The sequence below is a fragment of the Caretta caretta genome, chromosome 8 (assembly GCF_965140235.1).
Source record: "Caretta caretta isolate rCarCar2 chromosome 8, rCarCar1.hap1, whole genome shotgun sequence".
NCBI classification, from domain to species: domain Eukaryota; kingdom Metazoa; phylum Chordata; order Testudines; family Cheloniidae; genus Caretta; species Caretta caretta.
The window spans coordinates 29,749,420-29,768,224 of record NC_134213.1 but is presented as its reverse complement, the minus strand read 5'-3'; the positions used below and the strand labels follow the sequence as shown (position 1 = coordinate 29,768,224).

The 18,805-nt window shown below is 42.2% G+C and overlaps 1 protein-coding gene across 2 annotated transcripts in view; it reads left to right on the top strand.

Moving 5' to 3' along the window:
• Positions 1-8,488: 8,488 nt before the first annotated feature.
• PANK3 (pantothenate kinase 3) overlaps positions 8,489-18,805 on the top strand; it is a 32,327-nt gene continuing 22,010 nt past the window's right edge. The window contains exons 1-2 of one of the 2 annotated variants that reach the window (XM_048860388.2): positions 8,489-8,608; positions 9,353-9,640. In XM_048860388.2, coding sequence (XP_048716345.1) covers positions 9,613-9,640 — 28 coding nt within the window. In that variant the 5' untranslated portion in view covers positions 8,489-8,608; positions 9,353-9,612. The other variant, XM_048860387.2, reaches the window with a different exon arrangement.

The window sequence follows — 18,805 nt, the reverse complement described above, 5'->3', positions numbered from 1 at the left end:
AGAAGGGGTTAAAGCAAGCCAAAGAGGCTGCACAGAGCCCCAGCCAATCCTGGAAGGGCTTATTGGGAGCCAATCAAGTAGAGGCTTGAAAGCAGCCTATCAGGGCCAGGCTGCGCCCTATAAGAAGGCTGCAGTGCCATGAGGAATGGAGTCTGTTCTTGGAGGGCAAAGGAGAAGAACTGGTGCAGAGCAGAGCAGAGCAGAGCAGAGTCTAGGTTGATGACTGCCAGACTGGGGCCCTGACTCAAAGGGGCAGAGAAGGTGCTGGGGTTATGGAGAAGTGGCCCAGGGAAGTAGGCAGTAGAGGAGAGATGGAGGAGGGCAGTAAGTGGCTGCCGCTAGAGGGTCGCTGGGTCAGGGCCCAGAGTAGCAGGTGGGTCTGGCCCCCTCACCCCCACTTGCCAGTGATGAGAGTGACTAAGCCAGACTGCAGTTTGTCCTTGGAGGAAGGGGCTAGACTGAGGACTGCAATGAGCTACTGAAGTGAGTGATAGAACTAGAAGCTGCTGGTCCCCTGGAAAGTGGGGAGAACCAGCAGAGCGGGCACAGCCGGAAGGCAGTGTCCAGAAGCCGATGTCGTGGTCTGGGAGTGACTTGGATGTGACTGTGAGGATGATGGAGAGAGTAACAGTGGATGAGACACCACTAGCAAAAGCACACTGCTGAAAGAGCTAATTCCCAAACCCACCGGCAGGAGGTGCTGCTGTGGTGAATCTGTGCCCTGTTACAGTGCAACATATGCTGAATATGTCATTAACTTTCTGTGATGAACAGTAGTGCTTGTCTCATTCAGATTTATTAATTATATCATTTTTGTTATACAGCCATCTACTTTATTGCCATAAAGTTATACTTACACAACAGGTTCAAATAATTGCATTTGTTGTTCAAAAACAATAGCACTAGCAAGAGAGGAAGCACTCTGTTTTGACCAATTTTATGTACTAAATCTTTTTATTAATACATGCTTAAAATAATAAAACTTGCTTCTACAGAACAGTAGACAAACCATCCATGCTGAAGTTAAAGGGCCCAAGCCAGGAAAAAAGCACATGAGTCTGGAAAGAGAAAGCTGCATGTGATAAGTTCCTCCGTGATTCCCGTTAGGTTCTGCCCAGCAAGCTTTCTGTGTATTACAGCAAAGTAAGAATTGGGGCAGCTGGCATGCACCATGCATTCTTCAACAAACCAAGTTTGGGCACTGTTTTTCTGGCTTGTGTGTGTACAGTAAGTGAGCCAGAATTTGTCTCTCCAAGAGGAGTGTTGTCTCATTTACTTTAAAACTGGAAGGTGTGTGGAAAACACAGTAGAAAACTGCAGGAAGAGGAAAAATGTGCATCATGGTTGAAGTAATTGAATGACCACCTGGAGATCTGAATTTGTTCTAGCATAAGCTTGCCCACGGAAGCTTATGCTCAAATAAACTTGTTAGTCTCTAAGGTGCCACAAGTACTCCTGTTCTTTTTGCGGATACAGATTAACACGGCTGCTACTCTGAAACCTGAATTTGTTCTCTGCCTTTTCCACAGAGTTCCTATGTGACACTGGACAAGTCATTTCAACTAAAACTTTTCACAGGTGACTACTAAGTGCGTGTTCTGTATTTTGTGAATGCCCAACTTGAGCCTGTTTGGCAGAAGTGCTGAACACTCGCAACTGCAACTGAAGTCAGTTGGGAGCTGTCGATGTTCAGCACTCCTCGCAGTAAGATAAGGCAATGCAGTCTGAAGAATAAGTGCAGATCTCGGGGTCAGGAAGTCCCCAGAGTCTAATGTTAGCTATTACTGATTCACTGTGTGGCCTCAGCAAGTCTTTGTCTCTGTTCCTCCATCAGTAAAATGGGGATAATGTTCTCTTCTCTTGTAGTGGAAATAAATTCATTAATGTTTGTGAGACACTCAGACACTACAATGAGTGACCTAGAAAAGATGTGGAAGCAGTGATTAATTCTGTGTTGACTGGGGATTTTGGATGGTGTGCAGTAAATAAGGCAGGGACCACTAACTGAACAATAATGGAAATATTGAACAGTTGCCTCATTCCCTAAGCACTGTCTATCCTGTGCACTGAATGAGGCAGAGTTCTTCTGGAAAAAAATACACAATCATATAATTGAAGACTGCATCAAATGCCTACTTAGAAGGGGGCAGATCTTTGGTTCCATAGGCAAATTATATTCTGGCATTTCCTAACTCACGAGTGCTTGACTCTGCAATCTAAATGTTCTTTTAATATAGTTTTTTGTACATTCTATTAGTAATCTTCCCCTTACACAGCAAACCACAAAACCGCAACTTAATACCCTTTCTTTAAAAACAGTGTTTGGGAATTCTCACAGTCTCTTGGGGCTTACAGGAAGGGAAGGAAGTTTCATACAGCTATGTTTATAACTTCCTCTTAGGGGGAGGAAGTGATTTAAAAAAAAAAAAAAGACCTGAAGACAAGCTCTCCATATATCCATAGTTTTAAAGGAATATATTAAATTATATTCTGGCATTTCCTAACTCACGAGTGCTTGACTCTGCAATCTAAATGTTCTTTTAATATAGTTTTTTGTACATTCTATTAGTAATCTTTCCCTTACACAGCAAACCACAAAACCGCAACTTAATACCCTTTCTATAAAAACAGTGTTTGGGAATTCTCACAGTCTCTTGGGGTTTACAGGAAGGGAAGGAAGTTTCATACAGCTATGTTTATAACTTCCTCTTAGGGGGAGGAAGTGATTTAAAAAAAAAAAAAAAGACTTGAAGACAAGCTCTCCAATATCCATAGTTTTAAAGGAAATGGGGCAAGTGAAAATTTAAGTGTCCACATTTTCATTTTCTATAAAGTTATCAACCTCTATTTGGTTTTTAAATGTATACAGTTCCCTTCTGACAGGTTTTTACGCCTTTCCAGGCCTTGGTGGAGTGAGGGATTTTATTGAGAAGAAAAATCATAAATGCCTGCCCCCAGTGCAAGCACATCTCAGGAAACCTACCTGGGAAGGAAGTATGGATTTCCATAGGGGTAAGCTGTCATCTCCCTACCCCAGCTCATTAGAGGCAGAATGTATCCTCTGGAATCTCATCTAATGAGTATTATAGCAGTCCATGCTTGTGAAAAGGAGGAAAGGCTTCTGACAGATTCAAACTTTGGTGACAGAGAGCCACCCTTTTATTCATTTAGGAAGTGGGCTGAAGGAAGCCTTTCAAATTCAGATTTCTGGTAAGGATTATTTTCTCTGGCTGGGCACTGTGGAAGTCAGCTAGTACACACCGAAATTTCGAGATTTAGGATTCTTGATTTCTTGCCTGAACTTGGCCTGCTACTCTTCTGCTCTAAGTGTTAGAAGAAGGTAGGCCTTTAAAAGTGCAATAAATTGACAAGACCTCTGGAGATTTTCATTTAATTATACAGTGCGTGCATAAAGAATGAATATTATATTGGATGCTATAATAGACCATTAGACTTCTCAGATCAAACCTATTAAAATGTGATACTTTATTATTCTCGTTGTAATAGACAAGGTTTTTGATTAAAGGACATCTGCTGGACTTTGAGGATTGGCAAGCTAACAAATGATGGTGGAGCTCCACTGATGTAGAGCTTAATTAAGCGCTCTTCTCAGTATAAACGCCTACTTATGTCAATTGGAGTTTTGCCTAAGGAATGAATACAGATTTGGGCCTTAGTTTCTTACAAAAAATTGCCATCAGCTGTGTATTTGTGGGGAGGGAAATACACCCTGTCTTGCATTGTCTTTGGTTTTAATACCCATCTAGGTTCCCAAGTTTTCTGTACATTTGGGTCTTTGATCCATCCGGGTAGTCCCAGCTGGACCCTTTGTTTCACTCTTGACTCTGCAGTGGTAGAGAAACAGACATGGAAAGGTGAAAGAGCACATGCAGCTGATCTTGGTAATGTATCTGACCTATCTGCTGGGGTTTAAAGGAAGGAAGCAGTGGCACTCTGGCAGGAGAGTGACCAGGGGGTCAAGGGCAGGGTAATATCTATAGTTCTGCTTAAACTTTAGAAAGGAGCGGGAGGGTTGTTTTAAACTAATAAAGAGGGAAGGGTGTTTGTTAGGCCTGTTACACAGCTGGAAAGGAAAGGCTTTTCTGATGTAGGATGTACAGGGAGGGATGTATAGTTTTCTTTGTTTAGCAGTAACTGTTTCTATCTAGTGGTGTTAGCAGTCAACTTTCTGACACAAAGGTTATTTTATGAAATACAGTACACACAATATTAACCCATATCCTTACAGTCTAAATGACTTGACCAAAGATGGCTAGTTTAGTAGAGACCAGGTTAATTGGAATTCGGACACAGACTATGTCTACACTACAGTACATATGCCAAGATAGCCCTCTACTGTAGAAGCAGGCATCACACACAGACTGTTTTTCTGCCAATGTAGGAAAACCACTTCCCTAGACAATGTTTGCTATGCTGACAGAAGCACTCTTCGGTCTGCATAGCTGCATCTACACTGGGGGCTTCGTCAGCAGAGCAATGATGATCAAGGTTGTAGTTTTTCACACCTCTGACCAACATAGCTACAAAGGAGTACATTTTAAATGTAGAACAAGACTCATTCTTTGTTTTGCTGTCATCTTACTATGTAACTTTGAGCAAATCACTTCTTCATGCGTCCATTGGTCCACCTGTATTTTAAAAAACGTACAGTAGTACTTTTATCCTAGATGTTGTGAAACTTGATTTATAAACAGAGTTCATATAATCTCAAGTAAGACACTCAGTATTCTTAATTTCTCCCCAGTAAATTTTTTCCTCATCTACTAAATGAGTGTAAACATGTAAAGGTATTAAAAATTCACTTGCAAAGCAGACTAATAGCTCTTATTTGAAAAGATTTTTCATTTATTTCAAACCCCTATTTCCATGAATGTCATCTTTGCTGGAGATAGCTGACAGTTTATCAGAACAATTAAAATATTGCTTATAATTAGTTTACATTATTTTCAAATGCAAAGTGAGAGTGCTTGAATCTTAGTCATTGGAGAAAACACCGCAATCTTGTTAATCAGGTTTGGCAGATCACTTGACTTTCCAGTTATGTGCCTCTCAATCCTGAAAAATCAGGCAAATGACAGAATTGCTAATTATTATAAGCTTAAGGGCAAATCTACACTTAAAATCCTGCCGCTGTAGCATTTCAGTGAAAATACTACCATGCCGCTGGGGGAGCGTCTACCATTAGCGTAGTTAATCCACCTCCACAAGAGGCAGTTCCTGTGTCGATGGTGCTGCCTACACCAGGGGTTAGGTTGGTATAATTGCGTCGCTCGGGGTGTGGATTTTTCACATCCCTGAGTGATGTAGTTATACCAATGTAAGTTTGTAGTGTAGACCTGGCCTAGCTTGAATTTATTTATTTGTATTGATTGAGTGCTACTTAACTCACATTGGAAATATGATTACAAATGAAGAATACTTTTGCATGTCTGAAGCAATCTTTTTACTAGGTGTATTGACCACTAAGGAACTTAGCCATTTCTAGCTTTTTCACTTCAACGGTGGCCATTATGTTTAGAGTACAGAATTTAGGATTGATTGAGGTGGGTAAGGTAATATCTTTTATTGGACCAACTTTTGCTGGTGAAAGAGACAATCTTTCAGGATACACAGAGCAATTCTTCATGTCTGGGGAAGTTATTCAGACTTAGTGTACACTGGCAAATTAGGTCAGTTTAACAACCTTAGTCAGCAATGTGAAAAATCCTATCTATGAGTGGAATAGTTAAGCTGACCTAAGTCCCCATGTAGATAGCATTAGGTCAATGGAAGAATTCTTCCCTCGACCTAGCTACTACCTCTCAGGGAGGTGGATTAAGTATGCTGTGATAAATGAGGGAGGGGGATAGCTCCCTTTTGTGGACACTCAGCCTGCCAGTTAGCTATAGAATCCCTCTTGGTAGCTGTTCTCTACTTGCTTTACCTGTAAAGGGTAAAAAGTCTGACTGCATGTATAGGTAAAGGGAAGTGAGTGGGCACCTGGTCAAAAGAGCCAATGGGAAGGATAGAACTTTTTAAAATTGAAACAAGTCTCCCCTTTTGCTGTCTGTTCTCCAGAGAGAGGAGATGCACAGCAGGAACAGAGCTGAACTATGCTGTAGGAAGCTTTAAAAAACAGTATGAAAAATCATCAGATTATACTTCAAACCTACTTATCTGAAACCCCAGATATGTAAGTAGATCAGGGAATGTCTAGGAAGATGTGATTAGGTTTATTTCTTTTATTTCTGTAAGGCTTGTGAACTCCTCTGTGCTAACCCCAGGTGCTTTTGTTTTGCTTGTAACCTTTAAGTTGAACCTCAAGAGAGCTATCTTGATGCTTATTTTTTGTAATTTTTTTAAGATGTATTTTCTTTTTTGTTTTTTATAAAATTTACATTTTTTAAGAACAGGACTGGATTTTTGTGTCCCAACAAGGTTTGTGCATATGTTTAATTAGCTGGTGGTAACAGCTGATTTCCTTTGTTTTTCTTTCTCAGCTCTTCCCGGAGGGGGTGTGTGTGTGTGTGAAAGGTCTTGAGGGTACCCCCACAGGAAGGAATTCCCAAGTGTGCCTTTCTGGGATCTCAAAAGGGTTTTGGGGTTTTTTGCATTTGGGTGGTGGCAGCATCTACCCATCCAAGATCAGAGAGAAGCTGTAACCTTGGGAATTTAATACAAGTCTGGAGTGGCCAATATTAATTTTTAGAATCCTTGCAGGCCCCCACCTTCTGCACTCAAAGTGCCAGAGTGGGGAATCAGCCTTGACCTATGCTGATGGAAGAATCAGTGTAGACTCTATCTACACTCTATCAGTGTAGATAGAGTCTACACTGTGCTGCTATAGTGTTCTACGTGTAGACAAGCTCTCAAAATGTCAGTTAGGGCAGGTCTACACTACAGTGGGGATCGATGCTCTGAGATCGATCCACCAGCGGTCGATTTAACGGGTCTACTAAAGACCAGCCAAATCGACTGCAGATCGCTCTCCAGTTGACCCCTGCACTCTACTTCCGATGAGAAGAGTAAGGTAAGTCAATGGGAGATTTTCTCCTGTCAACCCCAACGTGGTAACTCTACTCCAGCTACTTCATCGACTCCAGCTATGTTATTCACGTTATTCACATAGCTGGAGTTGCATAGCATACTTACCTAGTGTACTTAGAGTAGACATCGCCCTAAATACAGGGTGGAACAGATTGTTAAGCATAAGGAGTTACCTCTTGATGTAAGAGACCATTCAAGATGAAGTTGGCAATTAACACCTCTGCAGTCATAGCACAAAGGAGGATTAGTGGGTTACAGATTGCTGTAATGAGATGTAAATCCAGTGTCACTATTCACACCAGGATTTTTAGTATCTAGCACAATTATGAATTTAAAGCTCCCACGCTCATTTTTGGGAGGTGTTGTGCCATTTTCCCTTGAGGATGAGGACTGAGAAGCCAAACATGGAGCGATGACTTTGTGCCGCAGGTGAGAAGGTGTTTTTATCTTTTTCTCATGTGTCTGTGAAAGCTCATTTGAGAAGCTAGGGGTTGTCTGGCTTCAGCAGCCCGAACGGGAGCAGCTGACACACTGGGTGAGGTTGCAGGGAGGGGAGAGAAGGCAGGCTGAGGCGAGGCAAGGGTCTGGGCCCTTCTCAGCTGCTGCCAGGGCACCTCCCCAGAGCAGTGGTACCTACATGTCATTGCTGCTTCCTACCCCTGCTGAGCCAAGCCTTGGAGCCAGCAGAAGCCATGTTTACACCGCAAAACTTGACCTAACTTACATCAGCCTGTGGACACCAGAGTTATTAAATTGTGTGTGTGCACATGTGGCTCCTCATACTAGTGGGGCACATCATAACCAGGAGCGCTTGTCCTGATTGTATTGTCAGCGTGGGGCATTGCGGGATGGGTCCAGAAGGCTAGTAAACAGTCAACATAAGCAATGTCTATATTGACACTGCATCAACTCAATAATGTAGAGCCTGACTCAAAGCTGCTCAGGAGGGTGGTGTCACTCAACCTCTGGAGCCAGGCTCTTCCGTTGGCACTGGGCAGGAGACAACTTTAAGTGAGGACACTTCCACAGCTAGGTCAAGGTGGAGCAGCTTATATCTCCCTTCCCCTGTGCTGTAGACCAGGCCAGGGCAGCGAGGGGTGGGGACCAGGGAGCCCATCCTGTGGGGGAAGAGAGCAGGTCCAAAGAGCACGCGCACACCTCCTGGGATGCCGCCTCCTGCTCCTCCTCCACCCCTTCCACGCAGCCTCTTAAAGGGCCAGCGCCCGCTCGCCTCCGCTGCGTTGCGGGGGAGGGGCTCCCCCGGAAATGCCTGACCCCTGACACAGGCCTGGGGAGACGCGAGAGGGAAAGATGAGCGGGCCGCGGCAGGAACAGGCGATGGGAGAGGGAGGGGGCGCGAGAAGAGGCGGCGGTCTGTGATTGGTCGGGGGGAGGTGGGGTGAGCGGTGCTGTTCTCGCGGCAGGGGGGGAACTGGGGCGCGGAGGCCGCGCTGCATGGTGGGAGCCGTAGGCAAAGGCTGCTTGTCCTGCATCTTCCATCGTGCCACGCGCACAGAAGGCGGAAAGAGGAGGGTAGCGCGGGGCATGCTGGGAGCTGTAGGTAGGGAACGGCTTCCCGGCGCCTAACAGACTGCGGCTCCCATCGTTCCTTGCGCGGGACCCCGGGGCTGGGGCGGAGAGGGTAGCGCTGCGGCAGGGGCGATCGGGGCGGGCGGACTCGACGCTGAGCCTCCCTCTCTACCTCCCCGTCGTGTGGCGCGCTAGAGCGGCAGCGGCTCACCGGGGAAGGCAGCCATCTTGTGCTGGTGGGAGCCCCGTGAGGCACCCTGCGCCCCGGCCACGAAGGTGGAGTGCGCGCCTCTCCTCCCAGCTGCCTGGGCCCTCTCTTTGCCCTCTTCCTTCGCCTCAGGACCCCTCCGCGACAGAGTAGCCTCTGAATGTAGGGAGGACCCGCCTCGAGAGAGCAGCTTCTCCGACGCCGCTACCCCCCTCCCACAGGGCTGCCGCCGCACCCGTCTCGAGCCAGCTACGCCCCGCTCTGTCGGTGCTGCGAGCAGGAGCACACCCCTCTTCCTCCATACCCCCTTCACCTATAGCCTATGTAGGTGCTGCCGCCGCTCCAGCAGCAAACGAGAGCAGCCCCACAGACAGGGAAGCCGTGTCCACCCCGGCAGGACTTGCACTGTCCTAGAGCTGATGCCACCATCCCCTAGAGGAGGCGGGTTCTCCTAACAGCCCTGCCCAGACCCCAAAGGCCAGGTCCTTAGCTATCTGCTCTACCCAGCCTAACTGAGGGAGGAGATATCTCTTCCCACCCCACGCTTGTGCCTCTTCCCTTAACTAGACAAACCGATCAGGTGCTGCTGTTGCTGCTATCCCAGACCTCGAGGAGACGCCCACTGACTGAACTGCTGCTCTCTACCACCCACGAGCCCGACGTCCCAGATCAGGAGATAGAGACCCAGCCCTTACAAGCTACTGACTCTTCCCGCCCCATCAGGAGACAGAGAGAAAGAGAAACCCATCCAGAGGTGCTGCTCCTGCTCCTCGCACCCGCCGATATTAGGAAAGAAAGCTACACAGAGCTGCTACAACTGCAAAGACATGAAGATCAAGGATGCCAAGAAACCATGTAAGCCTGGGTGTAATTTTGGTTTAGGAAGGAAGAGGCATTTATTTTCCATTTGTGGGTGGGTTGGAAAAACTGGTGTAAAATCGGGCTCCCTTTCTTCAAATTGATCTGACTTATAAGTACAGACGTTTTCTGTTTTATGTTAATCTCTCCAGCTCTTGGCTGGCTGTTCTAGAAGATCAGCTAAGCTCTGAAATCATGTTTCTTTAGCAACCAGAGTTAATACTGTTTTTTAAATATATGGGAGGCCCCTGTGATGGGAGCTACATAAGTAATTGAATAATAAAATATTTTTGATGGGAGGGCTTTTGACAGGTGGAAGAAAGGACAGGCATTCTGTTTTGAGGGGGTGAGGGGCATGAGACTTTATTCTGTTAATAACCTGGAGGGTTCATCAGTGTATCCAAGTTGTTAAGCAGTTGCATCTCAGTGGCCAGTCAATTACTTGGATATTCTTGTGCCTTAAAAAGCTTCTTGAAGATAGGGTGGGGGAACACAGAAGGGGGACCATATTTTTAAAAATAAATCAGTGTTACAAGGTGACTTTTGCTTTAAGTAGTCTTTTCACAATTGTAGTACTAATGATATTTCTTACTTACTACTATTCATTATTGTTTATCCTGTGGTAGCACCTAGAGGCCACAATTGGGGATAAAACCCCTTGTTATGCTAGGTACTAGACACCCATGCTATAGAATAGATAGTCTTTTCCTCACAGAACTTTAAGACTTTTGGGTAGCACTCATAGCATATTAACTTACAAGGTGTAGGTGAGTAGTATTATTCCAATGTTACAAATGAACAACTGAGGTACAGAGAGATTGCCCAGGGTCACGAAGAAGGTCTCTGAGCTGGAAGGAGAGTCCACCTATTTTGAGAGATTATCCTTTTTCTGTTGGTCAAATTTAAGGAATATCACAGGCTGAAATGTACTACTTAAAACTAACACAGTTAAAGTCTGCAAACCCAAACAGCCTCACCTTTTCCTGTTTGTGACGTTCATTCATTTATTTAAAGTTGCCGTCTTATGTGAGTGGTTTTTTCCCTCCTAGAAAAGCTTAATGGTTGAAAAATTACATAGAAAATGTCAACACGCTACTGCTTTAACAGCCGTGTGATAAAATGCATGTGATTGTGCACATCATGTAAGAAATATTAGTAATGCTGTCAAAAGGGTTATAAACATAAAATTGATTTAAGTTAAGAAAAATATTTTTCTTAATCTTTTTCTAGTGTATAAAATAAATGTTAGGACCTCATATTGTAGAGTGTTGAAAACCCTGAACTCATGTTAACTTCAGTGAAAACAGAGGTTGCTGAGTACACTGCAGAATTGTTCTCAAGTGAACAGTGCATTTGTACTGATCTTAGAAAATGTCTTCTGAAGAGAGCATTTTCTTCTAATACTGTCTCCAAACAGTTTTAGGGGGTGCTGTCAGAAAGTCTCTATGGTAATGGGCTATACATCTACAGTAGATCAATATTTTAAAACAATGCTAGTCTGATTGCACATAACTGGTAGGAACTGTAAATTTCAGTAACATTTCTGAGATGCACAGGTGCTGTAGGGGATCATCAGTGACACCGTTAAGACTTGTCACTAACAATTGAAACTATTTGAACATGAGAATTAACAATTTTAGGTCTCTATTGTTCAAAGCTTCATACATATTTAATCAATTAATTTTAAGTTTTGCCTGAAGATACTCTTCATTTTATAACCAATAACTAGTGAATTTATTCACTCTCATGGCCAAAAGGGAAAAAACATAGTTACAATCTAAGCTGTTAATTTTTTTCCTCATCAAACAAATATATAAGGTATCCTAAAAAAATGTACATATACAATGTGTCACTTTAGTTGCTGATACCTGAACAGGCAACAATAGTTTGTTTTTTAAAGTGGACATTGGAACCATTTTGCAACCCTTGATCGTAGGTGTTCCATTGACTTCGGTGGAATAACTCATATTAGGTGTAAGGAGTAGGTACAATGAATAAGGTCTTGAGAATTGGGCCAATAATGTCAGATTTCTACAAATTTATAGCTAGACAGTAAGTATCAGTGTTAAGTAAATATTTGGGGGGGGGGCAGGGAATATGTCAATACATAGCTATGTTTCACTGAGCAAATAGCGCATGGAGGGGGGAAGCATAAGTCTTGCTTACGAAAGGAAATGTACCTGTTGCTAACAGATATCAGTAGTGACTGGAAGCGAAATACAGTTAAAAGTGTTAAGAACAAGTGTAGACAAGATTGAACCATGTTCAACACAACTGAAGAAAGCATGGTTGCAACAGGTAAATTTCCTTGTGTTCACAATGATATTATGAATTCTAAGAAGCCCACACTTGTTTTTTACTTTAAAAAAAAAAATCTTTCTATTCTGAGTACTAGTGCATCTCCACTGATGGTAGAGACAGTGAAAGTGAAGCCTAGTTTCTCTCAGAAAAGATGGTGGTCTTTGACAGCATTATTTTCTCTGAGGGCAGCTAGGCTTCACACTCACGTTTTCCAGTAGAACACATTGACCATTTTGAAAATATACCTTTGCTAAAGATACTTTTAATCTCACTTTGAAAGCTTTGGAAGATGGCAACCGTCATGGAAGGGGGGAATTCTTTGTGGAAATTGTTGCAGAAAAAATATTGTCCATCTTCCTCTGCTGAAGAAACTTTCAGCAATGGAGAATGATGTCAAAACATAACTAATCCTAAAAAAGTATTTTACAAAATTCTGTTGTACCACATCTACGCAACAAGGAGAGCAGGAATGAATGTGAGGAGCAGGGGAACATAGGGTACACAGCTGGCCAGTACACTCCGACTCTCTACTGTTGTAGAGTGAGGTAACGCAGTCAGTAGACTGGTGAATGAGGCTCTAAAACTTAATATTTTTTAAAAAAATAAAGAATACCTCCAAAAGAGAGTGTACCCACCTTGTTTCCAGGTTATGTATGAAATGTTTAGTAATTTAAAATACGAGGACGTTGCTGATTTTGTGCTTTCAAGAAATCAAAATGTGAACTTATGGAAATGAATAATTAAGGCACCCAAAGAAAACCTTAACTTCACTTTGTACTGAAACAATGAAGGCTGGCGGGGAGGGAATGAAGTGTCTCTCTCTAAAAATCAGTTTGATCGAATGTGGTACTACAAAAACATGCACTAATTGTAATTGAATGGATGATTTCACTATAGGGCAGAGTTAGGCACCCAAACAACCTTAACATGTTTGGATTTCATAAACTGCACATATCCCTACCTTAAGTTTAATCTCAACTTTGTATTTTCTGTATTTGTATTCTTGTTTGGGGAATAATTACAAGGTCCATATAACTTTTTTTTATCCTTCAAGTAATATTATGTATTCTCTCTTTTAATTCCAAATTAATTTTGTATTTTTAATCACAGGTTTCTGGTACCAGGTACGGTGTTTTTATTTATCTTGTGGTGGCATCTGTAAGTCTGAGTCAGGTTGTGGCTCTTGTGTGCTAGGCACTGTCTGAACATAACAAAACAGTCTCTGCCCCAGAGAGCTCACAATCTAAAAGACAAGTTATAAACTGGCTGAAATAAGGAGTGAGGGAGGATACCATGACAGTAATATATTTTAGTTTGGATTAGTTATATCTATAACTTGTAGATATACTAAGACTAAAGAATTAACAGTAGTCATAACTTGGTATCTGCCTAGTTGTTGCTAGATGACAGCTTTTCTTTACCACAGCAGAGGTGACTTTTGGACGCATTTGAAAGAAAGGATGGTGGTTGCTTTACAGATTTTGACAGTTTTTCTAATTCCGATGGGGCAGTCTGAGAGGGTATGTGAAGGTGTTCGTGGGGAACATACAACACAAGTCACTTCTGTAAATTATTGGTTGAAAGATTTTCCTATGCCTGATGTTACTAAGACAACTGCATCATGACATTCTTAGTCACAACTGATTTCTCATTTGACTGAGAAGCTTGTAATGAATGGAAAGGGGCTTCTTTTCTTTATGTAAGAAGAAAGTATTTCTTGGTAGCAGTCATGAGTGCATTCTGTTTAATCACAAAACCAGAGGGGAAGTAATTTAAGAGCCGGAAAGATAAAGTTCTTGGAAAGACTGAAGAAATAGATTTTTGTAGACGATAAATGGTGTGTGACGTTAAACTGTCATCCATTTTCTGTTTTACAGGCTTAACTGTGATTATTGTAGACAAGTTTCAGGTTAATAATTTTCCTGACACTGAACTGTCTTTTGTAGGTGCTCGATTTTAAACTCTGAACTGAAAGACTACCTTCCAACACTCAGCTGGAAGGGATAACATCTGACACACCTACTAGTCAAAGGTCTTATTTGTGAGGAGGGTTGTGGCAAGTTTGGGGACACCTATAGCAAAAAATAAGTGTTAGAGAACTGCTGAAATAATGTGATAAAATTTTCAGCGTTTAAGAACTTCAAGTTAATTCTTACACTAATGTAATGTGCATAACATTTATATTAGATATAAATTTTGCTACCAAACCGTACTGTTGATGCAACTTGATTTAGAACTCAAATTCTGTGTCAGGTAGTTTTCATATACATGTGGACACTTGTTTACATTCTGTTGGGAGAGAAAGGAGGTCAAAAAGTTCAATATGTATGCTTTATTACTGTTTTTTCTACCATGTGACTCAGAAGAGTTAGCTCAAATCTGTGTGTTTCCAACTACTTTCTCAAGAGTGTTTCTTCCAATTCATCTTTTTCCGCCAACAGTTAGATTATGTATATAAATTGTACTATTGATATTTTCCTAAAACTTAACCTGTAAATAATCAAGAGTTTAAAATTGGGTGAAAAACTAATTATGGTCTACTAGCTGATTAAACTGAAGTATATGCTTATGCATCTGCTTTAGTGCAGTCTGGTTAGGAATAAGATTTGGATTAGTTTTGATTACAAACAAAACCTGTTTTCCAGCACAGATCTGATTAGGTAGTCATATTTTAGAGATGAGTTAAATGATTAGATTATGTGATATTGTACAGATGTTTTGTAAAGTGTTCTTGCATTGTTGGCAAATTGAAACTAAGATTTTCATGCTGTTGCATTACATTTGCATTTTCATGTTTAAAGTATTGGTGCTGTATATATCTGAGGCAGTACCTAAACTATCATTCCCTGATATTTGCAAGTTTTCTTTCTTTTAACACTCACCTTTCTTTGTGGGAGAGACCTTAACTGAGCATTGCCTGGCTTTCAAATGAAGTCCAACACCCAAGAATGTTACAGAAGTAGAAGGCATTGTTTTGCAGCAGCCCTGTGCAGTCAGTCTTCGAGACCCAATCTCATGGGCTAAAAAAAGCTTGCTTCCTCTTTCTTCTTTTCTTTTTTTTTTTTCCTGTCAACTGCTTCCAAGTGTATTGGGCCCTTGTAAGTTGGGGAGACACCTTGGAAGGACAAGTACAAGGTATATTCTGTGAGGACAACAGCTGAAATCTGTAGCTCATTTCCAAATGGCTCAGGGGAAGAACAGAGAAATCAGAAAAGGCAAGAATTTTCTCCTCCTCTCATTCTCTCCCCCCCCGGACCACCACGAGATCTTAGGGTTGGGAGCTCTCCCCAGCCAGGCATAGTTCTACAACCATTACACTTCCAGCATGGTGTTGAGGGGTTATTCTCAGTCAACTCAGTTTTCCTTGGTCTTGAGATCATACTGCCATCAGTATGTCCCTAGCCCACTCATCCAAAGAAAGTCACGGCCCATGCAGAATATGAAAATGGCACTTATAGAATGCCATTGTATGTCCCAAGTCCAAAGCACTGTACATCAAACCACTATCAAAGGCAAGAAGGCCTCAGTTAACTCCCTTGATGAATCAGGTGGATGATAAGGTGAAAAGAAAATCTCCATTTAAGAGATTCATCAACATCTTACATAGAGAGGTCATAGATTTTGTATAAGGAAATACACAAATTAGATGTGAAATTAGATGTGAAATCCTCAGCCAGTGTCACAACTGATCAGAAGGTGGTGATGCAAGAAGGAAGTAGTTCCTGGAGCTTGAGCAAACTGTGTCATCAGGCCCTATGCTATCAGCACTGCTAGCTATCTTCAAGACACCACTGACTTTCTGAGGAAACTACGATCCATCGGTGATCTTCCACAAAACACCATCCTGGCCACTATGGATGTAGAAGCCCTCTACACCAACGTTCCACACAAAGATGGACTACAAGCTATCAGGAACTGTATCCCCGATAATGTCACGGCTAACCTGGTGGCTGACCTTTGTGACTTTGTCCTCACCCACAACTATTTCACATTTGGGGACAATATATACCTTCAAGTCAGCGGAACTGCTCTGGGTACCCGCATGGGGCCCACAGTATGCCAACATTACAACGCTTCCTCAGCTCTCGTCCCCTAATGCCCCTAATCTACTTGCACTACATTGATGACATCTTCATCATCTGGACCCATTGAAAAGAAGCCCTTGAGGAATTCCACCATGATTTCAACAATTTCCATCCCACCGTCAACCTCAGCCTAGACCAGTCCACACAAGCGGTCCATTTCCTGGACACTACTGTACTAATAAGCAATGGTCACATAAACACCACCCTATACCGGAAACTTACTGACCTCTATACTTAGCTACGTGCCTCCAGCTTCCATGCAGGACACACCACATGATCCATTGTCTACAGCCAAGTTCTAAGATACAACCGCATTTGCTCCAGTCCCTCAGACAGAGACAAACCACCTACAAGATCTCTGTCCAGCGTTCTTAAAACTACAGTACCCACCTGCTGAAGTGAAAAAACAGATTGACAGAGCCAGAATAGTACCCAGAAGTCACCTACTACAGGACAGGCCCAACAAAGAAAGTAACAGAACGCCACTAGCTGTCACCTTCAGCCCCAAACTAAAACCTCTCCAGCGCATCATCAAGGATCTACAACCTATCCTGAAAAATGATCCCTCCCTCTCACAGATCTTGGGAGACAGATGAGTCCTCGCTTACAGACAGCCCCCCAACCTGAAGCAAATACTCTCCAGCAACCACGCACCACACAACAAAAACATTAACCCAGGAACCTATCCTTGCAACAAAGCCTGATGCCAACTCTGTCCACGTATTTATTCAAGTGACACCATCATAGGACCTAATCACATTAGCCACCCTATTAGGGGCTTGTTCACCTGCACATCTACCAATGTTACATATGCCATCATGTGCCAACAATACCCCTCTGCAATGTAAATTGGCCAAACCGGACCGTCTGTACGCAAAAAAATAAATGACAGGTTTCAGAGGAACAGCCGTGTTAGTCTGTATTCGCAAAAAGAAAAGGAGTCCTTGTGGCACCTTAGAGACTAACCAATTCATTTGAGCATGAGCTTTCGTGAGCATGAGCTTTCGTGAGCTACAGCTCACTTCTGTAGCTCACGAAAGCTCATGCTCAAATGAATTGGTTAGTCTCTAAGGTGCCACAAGGACTCCTTTTTTTTTTTTAAAAAAAAATAAATGGATACAAATCTGACATCAGGAATCATAACATTCAAAACTGGTGGGAGAACACTTCAACCTCTTTGGCCACTCAGTAACAGATTTAAGGATTGCAATTTTGCAACAGAAAAGCTTCAAAAACAGATTCCAATGAGAAACTGCTGAGCTTGAATTAATATGCAAACTAGATACCAGGTTTCAGAGTAACAGCCGTGTTAGTCTGTATTCGCAAAAAGAAAAGGAGTACTTGTAGCACCTTAGAGACTAACCAATTTATTTGAGCATGAGCTTTCGTGAGCTACAGCTCACTTCATCAGATGTATACTGTGGAAACTGCAGCAGACTTTATATACACACAGAGATCATGAAACAATACCTCCTCCCACCCCACTGTCCTGCTGGTAATAGCTGATCTAAAGTGATCATCAGGTGGGCCATTTCCAGCACAAATCCAGGTTTTCTCACCCTCCACCCCCCACACAAATTCACTCTCCTGCTGGTCCTGATGGGCTAATGTTAATCTTGCTGATTGATCAGCACCCACAGTGAGTTTTTATGAAGGGGAAATGTATATGTGCTTACCTGTATTTTCTTTCACATAATAAAGATACATAAAGATACACGTATTGAGCCCACCTTAGGCAACTTCTACTGAGTGAGGGATTCAAGAGTGTGAAAAGATTACAAAGACTTTCTGCTCTGTTACTGCTCTGTACAGTATTTTTTTTTTTAAACTAGTACAGTAGCATGGAAATTATCTCAACTATTTGGCTCTTCGGGAGTAGGGTTTGTTTTGGCGCTTTTTTTTTTCCTTGCTTTTTTTTTTGGTTCTAGCTCTAGCCTGCTTACAGCTCTAGAGACCCATTGTAGGATTGGCAAACGTGGATAAATTTTCCTATTTTGTCACTGTCAAGGTAACATGAAAAATAACAGCTTGTGCACAGCGGTTCCTACAGTGCCCTACAGTGCCCTACTATAACCCACTTAGTAAGAAAGTAAAATGCTGATTTTTTTTCCTGGGAAAAATTTCATATAAACTAAATTATTATGGTTTATATAGCCAAGAAACCTCTCTGAAAAAGGTTCTCACCTACGTTTCTTAGTTCTAATATAAATAGTGAACTAGTGGCATTTTGCATATTAAATGCAGCAAAACAACCCTAAAAAGCCTCCCAACGTTAAGGTTGCAACCTTTTCACAAATAAGAAATTTTTCAAATTTCTTTTAAAACCTATTGACCAGAACTATGTGCTCGGGTTCTATCATCTGCTGACATGAGGTAAAAGCAAAGAATCTGATCCTTCTCTAAATTCTCTAATTTAGTGTCAAGAATACCCGCCTTCAAATACTGAGTAGTTACCCCCAAAAGAAAGCTGTATTGGATAACACTAGCATAAAAATATGTTCCAAGTTGAAAAATGGGAAGTTTTTCATCTTGAGCTGGCTTTCTCTGGTTCCCTCAACTTTATGCTTGTGTTTTTGTTGGTTTCTTTTTTTTTTTTTTTTGCTTTGCTCCTCTTTTTTTTTTAATTGGGTATCCGAGAAGCATAAACTTGTTCCTGTAAATCAGATTAAAGTTCCAAAGACTGGTAGGTGTTTAATTTCATAACTTGGTCCCATGCCTCTCTCCACAAACCTTTAACCATTAACAGCTGAAATCAGAAGTATCTACTGTGCAGATG